This window comes from Cupressus sempervirens, chromosome 4 (assembly GCF_028749045.1).
Source record: "Cupressus sempervirens isolate cs-2001-9-10 chromosome 4, ASM2874904v1, whole genome shotgun sequence".
Lineage (NCBI taxonomy): Eukaryota > Viridiplantae > Streptophyta > Pinopsida > Cupressales > Cupressaceae > Cupressus > Cupressus sempervirens.
This window is the reverse complement of record NC_143121.1, coordinates 115,377,232-115,385,492: the sequence shown is the minus strand read 5'-3', so window position 1 is coordinate 115,385,492 and position 8,261 is coordinate 115,377,232. Positions and strand designations below refer to the sequence as shown.

At 34.8% G+C, this 8,261-nt stretch overlaps 1 protein-coding gene across 1 annotated transcript; it reads right to left on the bottom strand.

Moving 5' to 3' along the window:
• Positions 1-607: 607 nt before the first annotated feature.
• On the bottom strand, positions 608-4,492 carry LOC149560193 (phenylcoumaran benzylic ether reductase IRL1-like). The gene is made up of 5 exons (XM_089823569.1): positions 4,298-4,492; positions 2,248-2,382; positions 1,286-1,523; positions 972-1,175; positions 608-820 (listed from the first exon to the last, which is right to left on the bottom strand). Exons 1-5 carry the CDS (start codon positions 4,475-4,477, stop codon positions 657-659), a joined length of 921 nt encoding a protein of 306 aa, XP_089679695.1. The 5' UTR covers positions 4,478-4,492; the 3' UTR covers positions 608-656.
• Between the last annotated feature and the right edge of the window lie 3,769 nt (positions 4,493-8,261).

Below are 8,261 nucleotides of genomic sequence, written 5' to 3'. Positions count from 1 at the left end.
GATCATAATATAGAGAGATGCACCATAAACAAGTAACAAGAGCTAGAATTCCTTCTAACATGAATTGCATCTCGAAGGGCATTAGACACATTGTTTGAATTATTTTGTGTTTATGATTTAATTTGAATAATAATTTTAAGTGAACCATTTCAAACATATCAACTTTCATTTTTCTTCTCTTTCAATATGAGATGTCACAAATAAATTTGAACTTCGCAAATATTCATTAATCAGTTCTTTTGGAAAATATTTGTTAAAAATAAATTTTATTAAGATACTATTTTTCTTGTAAAGAGTTTCACATTCATAATTAACAAAATCTCAGAGATATTAATATAAGGAAGACCTTGTATAATAACTAAAATTAACTTATAATATAATAAGTTTTTTACTAAGATTGCAATTCACAAAAAGAGCCGGAAGATACAAGAAAAAGACTATTCATCGAAAATAAAAAAAATAATATTGATAGGAGATCCATTCATAATCCAGAAATACACATTTAAACAAAAGTATCTCCTAAACTATAAGGAGGATCTCCCCTTTATAACACCTGAATGTTATAAATACAGTGGACAACACTCAATCTTATGCTTTAAACCTTCTATATTGCTACCTTCAAAATAATACATTCTATCACAATCCCACTTTCAAATTCACGGATAAAAGTTAAGAAGCTCGTCAACAGTGGCATATATTACATCTGGGAAGATTTGACTACCCTCCACACCATCAGCTCCAATTTCAAAGTTGGTTTGGTCCCCTTTCACAAAAATGGAGTGACAAATAGCGATGAGAAGATTAGCTGGAAATGGTGTCTCTGCATATCATTTTACAAGAAGCCATTTCAAAAAATCATTAAATGTAAAATCATTTGTTTCAAAAATCCAATTGTATTTCTACTGATAATGTGAACATGGTGTAAACGAAAATCCATAATCTGCCAAATATGTGAAACTGATAATACCAACCTTCAATTTGTTTTAACACGGCTTCCTCTGGTACATAAACCTTCTCCAAGGTTTTCCTTTTCTTCATCTCCCACAGGGTTACCAGCTCATTGAGAGACAATGTATTTGAAGGAATCCTCAAATAGAGGGTCTTATTCACAAGTCTTGGATCATCCACTGCCTTAATGGTGAAAGTACCAATATCTTCCTCTTTCACAAATACAGCTGGACATTCATTTTAGCAATGTATTAGGAAAGATTATGGCAGGTGCAAAATGGCAGATGGAAAGATAAATCTATGCAACAAAAAGAAGCTCTATGAATGTTTTCACAACCTTTGGCATTGCCATCCCCAAAAATTTCAATTTTATGCCTTGGAGGCACAGAGAGGCCCGGTTGCCCCAAATTTGGCACAAAATACCCTGCAAAGCAATTGCTTGAGACATATGTGTAAGGAATGCCTTCTGCCTCAATGGCCCTTCGGATTTTCGCCTTGTTAGCAAAGAAGGTCTTGGCTGGTTCAACTGCATGGACTTTATCAACATCATTTCCAAACTCAGACGGAAAAAATCTCTGCGAGGTCATCAGCAAGGGTCATGAAAATCATCAACATTTTGAGTCACTTCTCATGATCAATAGCATGATCAATAGCATAAGATTTATATGCATCAACACTTTGAGTCACACTTCATGATCAACTGCGTAAGATTTATTTGCGTCAACATTTTTGGTAAAAAGAGGGGTACAAATTTATTAAGACAGAAAGAATTACAATAAGGAGAGCTCAACAAGGAACTCTGTCCTGATGAACAAGTGCATCAACATTTTGAGCCAAACTTCATGATCCATAATTAAGATGAGCAAGATGAAGAGGGAAAATTATGGAGCATGGAGTGTGATCCAACATGTTAATGCAAATAAATCTTATACAGTTATATCCAGAAGCATAGATTACATTAACCATTATGTCCTAATCATTATGAACTGTAGAAATCTAATATCTCTCTTTGAAACATACTATTTATTTTGGAATAATCATGGAAACATTAGTGTGCTCTGCTTCTTTATTCTATTGCCTATGATTTATCTGCATCAACATTTTTTTAAGTCACACTGGGATGAGCAAGCAGTAGGAATGGAGTATGATCCAAAATGTTGATGCAAATAAATCTTAACAAGTTAGATCTGGAAGCATAGTACACTAATCATTATGAATTGTGGAAATCTAATCTCTCTCATCGAAACATACTATTTATTTTGCAATAATCTTTATGAATCTTGAGGGGCATTTACATACCCTAACGTTTCCAGCCTCTTTGATTGCCTTGATGATCTTTAACTGATCCATTATCTGTGACCCTCCCACCGTGGAGATAACCACATTGACCTTCTTGATTGCCTCCAAAAGAGCTGCATGATCTTCCAGACTTCCCTGCCATGAGATATCAATTGAAAGCAAAATGACATGTCTAAGCTGGTAGGATATAGGCTACAAAATAGAATTTATTGGTTAAAGATTGCAAATGCTTAATCCAATGGCCAAGGCCTTTCTTTGGCCCTTATTGATAGCAAAAAAAACATAAGCTTGTATTCGTTGCTTAATAGCAATAAAAAGAAACATGAAGTTCTTCAAATTGACATTTTGTACTTTGTAGATGCATCATACTATTTATGTTTACTGAGAATTGAATGGATTATCAACAAGACAAACTGGTAACATGACTTCAAATCAAAATAGCAAGACAACCAAATCATTATTTTCAACTTCTAATCAACCAGGTAAAACAGCCATGTAAGCAATAATGTCCTCAAACTAAGAACGGGGCGGTTTGATAATTAAAGAAACTCAGAAGACTATAATTAAAGAAATCCCCTATAAACTATTCGATCATGGATGCATATTTTAAAAAGCTTCAGGTTTGAAAGATGATTATGCCAGTGGTCTTCTGATTTCTTCTTCTCTGGGTAGAAAGATCCTCGAGCTAGGATAAAGGTAAGGTCTTCTTTTTCACAAGGCTCTACGTTTTCAAAATGCTGCTAACTTAATAAAAAATATATATATTCAATTTTTTAAAAAAAATTGCCTTCTAAATAATAACATTGAGATTTTGGATTTCAAAACAGGTATCTGCCATGTCAAGTTTGAAAGCTGAACGCTTCAGTTATTTTGAATGTGTATTGCTTATTAGAATTATAATTTCTCCTATGAAATTCATATAAAAATAGTTGATTTCTATTTCAATAGATTTAACATTTTTATCATTCATATAAACAAATACCTAAATCAAAAAAATCTCTAATACAAGAACTACCATTTGGACGATACTCTAATCAGAATCATAGATACATGGTAATCACTTCTAGCAATTTAAGACAGAAACCATCATATTCACATGACCCAAATCCCAAACATAACTCCATTAGAGGAAGAGATCGAGTAGCCGCCCCAGCTAACTAAGTGCACCGGCTAACTAAGTGCACGTAGATTTCCTGAACCGTAAGTCAAATTATGCTGATTTTCTCGATGTACCTCCATAGGTGACTAAGAGCTTAAAGTTCCAGCATTTAAGCATTTAAGAATCTCTATGGATCAGGATCAGGCTATGTCAAGCTAGGCTATGTAGTAGAGTCTGGGTGGAGTGTGGAGTGTGGAGTGTGGAGTGGTTGGAAAGTGTCATTTTAAAACACTCACCCAATACCCGTTATCTTAGAAAGAAAAAAATGTCTGACCAATCAGCAACCAATAAAACTAAAAAATATCAACTTGGAAAGTGTCATTTTAAAACACTCACCCAATACCCGTTATCTTAGAAAGAAAAACCAATAAAACTAAAAAATATCAACTTGGAAAGTGTCATTTTAAAACACTCACCCAATACCCGTTATCTTAGAAAGAAAAAAATGTCTGACCAATCAGCAACCAATAAAACTAAAAAATATCAACTATCGTGTGAAGTGTGGAGTGCGAAGTGGTTGGAAAGTGTCATTTTAAAACACTCAGCCAGGAAAAAAAATGTCTGACCATTCAGCAACCAATAAAACTTTAAAAAAATCAACTATATTAGTACATGTATCATCCATTCAGCAACCAATAAAACTTTAAAAAAATCAACTATCACCATCCACAGCTATTAGTACATGTATCATCATTTTTTGAAACTTTTGAAACTTTTAAAAGTATCAATTAGAGGTATCTATCATGAAACCCCTTGCAATGGCGGCTGAGTCTCTTTCCCTAATGGCTACAAAAAAAAAATTATCCATATCATATTGAAAAGACCCAATATCATTTCTTATAATGCAGTAAAGCTACAAGAACAGGCATAAGATCAATTTAGAAGACTTACATGAACCATGTGAGCACCTGATGCGGCGAAGGATTCCAAAAGCTCAGCTTTAACAGGATTTGAAGATCCGGAATCTCTGACGAGAAGGTAGGTGGGGTGATCTTGAGCAATGCTCGCTTTTACCATATGACGACCAATGTTCCCAGTTCCCCCAATTATCAGAATTCTGCTGCGTGGCATCTTGATTGAATCACTTTCTTTCTACTGAAAAACCAACTAATCAAGAAGGAAACAGATCAAAACAGGGGTAATTATCTGAACATATTTATGCTCCCTTTAATCTCAGATTTCCTTGCCCCTGGAAGGATTTTCCTTGTCCTTGCTAAAAGTTAGGCAAATTTCTTGTGTATTGGACTGAATCTGCCTCTTCAATGTTTTGGAATTCTATTCGAATATGATCGTGTCTATAACATGTCTCTAAATTCAGGTAGCAAATGCCATAGTCGGTTGACAGTCATGTATAGAATTGGACACGTGTACAGTGCTATCCCAGGGCAGGCATCTGGCATAGGTACTTGGGAAGCTCGGCACCTACAGATGTCACTAATATCTGAAACCCATTAGGATTTAAAACACCTGGAATGCCCAGAATAATTGATGGCTAGTTTTTTTTCGTTTTACATGGCTACGGTCTGAGATGCCATTTCTGTTGGATGTTTTCGTCCTCGGTGTCAAAAGGTTGGCTGACAAGATTGTGTAAATATTAGCGATTTCAAATAGAGCTGTTTTTCAGGTGCTCAAGGTGGGAACAGCTTAAACATCACACACTAAGCTTAATTCCTACACAAAAGTGTTAAATAGTCAAAGTTGACTTATTTTTTCCCAAGCTTAATTCTTCCTTAGTGTGTGATGTTTAAGGGTCTTCCTTGAGGTGTTTCAGCTGCTTAAGGTGCTTGAGGTGTTTAGTTGTGCAAGCTTTCAGTATGTTTATTTGTGTCATTTGTGTGCTACTTGTTTTGAGCCGGCTGCCATTTGGTTGTGGGAATAGGAATAGGGGAATAGGAATAGCTATTCTGGAATGCTTATTCTGGAATAGAATGCATCAGGCATAGAATGAATCTGGAATAGAACGCATCTGGCATAGAATGTATCAAAAGTCAATAAAACTGGAATAGGAATACGTATTCCAATTCCACCTATTTGGGTGGAATTGCAAAATCTCATTTTTGGGCCAAAATTGGAATATGTATTCCTATTTTATTTCGTATTCCAATTCCAATTTGGTGCATCCAAATGAAGACTTCAAACTGTTAAGAATTTACATATGCCTATTCCGCTTGTATTCCCATTACCAAACGGTTGGGAGAGTGTTCTATTTATTCTTATAAGAGATAGATTCGTGTCAATCACTATTCATAAAACATAAGTGAATAAGTTTGACACAAAATAATTGAATTCTAGTCTAATAGATTTGTGATCCTTATTGTTGATTCTCAGCTTACTTCCTTGCATTTGGAAAGTTGTTTTTGTTAATTGTTGTGGGGTTCTTGTTTGAAATTTGGAATTTAGTGTAGTAGAATAAATGTGCAGACATTTGAGTAGCATGATGCGGTTTTTTATCAGAATTATTGACCTGCAGTAAAGGCTTTGACATGTGTATTTTTTGGCCAGTCTTAAACATCACACACTAACAAAGAAATTAAGCCTAGAAAAATAAGTCAACTTTGACTATTTAACACTTTTAGCATAGAAATCAAGCCTTAGAATATAATGTTTAAGCCCTCCCATATTGTATTGTTTTGGAAGGAGTACATGTTGCCCTGTGAGATATCTTAAATGGTATGTTTTTAAAATTAAAAGTGTTTTGATGCATGTCAGACATTGGAGCAAACACGTTTTTTAAACCATTGTAGCAGACACATTTTTTAATCACTGGAGCAGATACGTTTTCCTAAGGCATGTCGGTCATTGGAGCACCTTCCTAGACATCCAATATAGGCCAAAAATCATCCCTGGTCACGACAGCTGAAATGAGTGAATGACAGTTTTCAAAATTGTTTCATTCAGACAATAATTCTGAGCTACAATTGTGTTAGGAGAGTTTTTTAATCTATTCAGTCTTATTTATTTAAAAAATTTAATTTACTGTTTTGTAAATTTTAAAGAATTAATAAATTCTTAAATAAATTTAATTTACTGTTCTGTAAATTTCACAGAATTAATAAATTCTAATACTGAGCCATTCTGTCAGTTGCATAGTCAATTCATTAAACTTATGGGTAGGAGAAGATAGAGTGAATTTAACAGATTTTGTTGAAATTTTTATCATTTATTCCTCATGATCAGTATATTTTATAATTAAAAACAAAAACAAAATTTGAATAAAATAAATAAATTGACTTTTGATACATTCTATTCAGCACCAGTCAGTAGTAATTGAAAACATATGATCATTGATTTTAATAAATGGTGTGGGTGTAGTTGTATACAGAAATCAGCTCTATGTTCAAATATGAGGAAATTCTATGAGGATCAGTGGTGCAGTTTGAAGGAGGTGGTTTTTGATTCTATTGAAAAGAAGTTATTGGATTTGCAATTTCAGAGAACGAAAAGGACACTATCTGTTCGAATCAAAAAAGGTATATTGTGCCCGATAGGAATCTGTGGAGTCTGAGTATTGTGAGAAAAAGAAATCTCTGCAAAATAAGATTTCATTTTAAAACCGGGGTGGTGATAAGGACTCTCGTGAGTTAGCAGTGATGCTATGGTTGGTATTAGAGCTTGAATACTGTTTTTAAGTTCACAGTCTGCAACATTCGAAGTATCATGTTACAGTAAATGAGAACATGTTGTCAACCAATTTACCTCTCGAACAATCTGAGGTTTTGAGGTGCATGGAGAGTTTTGCCAACTCCTAGCAATAACATGAGCTGAACTGGTGTAATCCTATTTATTGTCATTACTTGGTTGATCTGGGTTGGAGCCCTTAGGAGATTGTGTTTTTAGTTTATCAGGTTGGAACCTCTAGTTTCTTCTGAAGGTGAAGCCCTGTTGTATTAGGTTGTAGCCTATTTTTGCAGAAGATAGTAGTACCGTGGTTTTTATTCAAAAAGGATTTTACGTATAAATTTGTGTGTTCTTAGTCTATCTTGTTGGACTTTAAGTTGTTTACTATTTTAATAATTTTAAAATAACGATTCACCCCTCCCCTTTTAGTATCTTTGGTGTTTTCAATTGGTATCAAAGTTAGGTTATCTCTTTCAAAAGCTTAAAAGTTTGAAAGTAGATTTCTCCTATGTAACTATTTGCCATTTTTACCTCCCATTCATTCCATATGGATAATCGATCTGAGAGATTGTCAATGGGTTGTTTCCTTTGATGTGGGTTAACATCATGTTTATTGGTGGTTAACATTTCAAGTTGGCTTGGTTTCTTCATTCACTACTACAGTTGGGCCTGAATTGCGATGGTCACCTGTCGCTTAAGCGACACTAGCAGTTATTGGCTCCCGTCGGATGGGCATCAGACTTTTGTCATTGCAACTTGCAACAATAGGGGTGAACGTCACAATTGTGATGGCTAAAGCTGTCAAGAACCCAAGTCAGACAAGGGCCAAGAGTTCTTTTCACCATCCACACGGTTGCACGTGCAATGTGTATGTGACAGCAATGTTGTGGTACCGATGGCTAGCCCTCAGAATATTCTATCGCAATAGTGACAAGTATGTGGCAGCAATGTTGTCCGACCGACGGCTAACTATCAAAATTGATTGTCATATTAATAAATAACAAATTGGTAGCAAACGTTGAATAGCTATGATGATCTCATAGCTCATAGTAGATTCACACAGTTAGTTGTCATGCAATCATAGGTTAATATTGAGCTTCACTTGGTTTTGAGAATAGTTTAATATTCTTTACTAATCTGGGCCAACCAGGTGAAGGTGGAAGCTCATTTGGCCCCACCGCCCTCCCCACCCCCCAACATCTAAATTCTCCATGAACACCTAAAATCTTTAACAATC

What these genes read in the sequence shown, in the direction of transcription:
- LOC149560193 (XM_089823569.1), bottom strand. Translation starts at nt 4,477, where the DNA reads ATGCCACGCAGCAGAATTCTGATAATTGGGGGAACTGGGAACATTGGT. An exon ending in TGGGGATGGCAATGCCAAAG is followed by an intron (nt 1,176 to 1,285) that starts GTTGTGAAAACA and finishes ATGAATGTCCAG; the next exon opens with CTGTATTTGTGAAAGAGGAA. An exon ending in CGTGTTAAAACAAATTGAAG is followed by an intron (nt 821 to 971) that starts GTTGGTATTATC and finishes AATGATATGCAG; the next exon opens with AGACACCATTTCCAGCTAAT.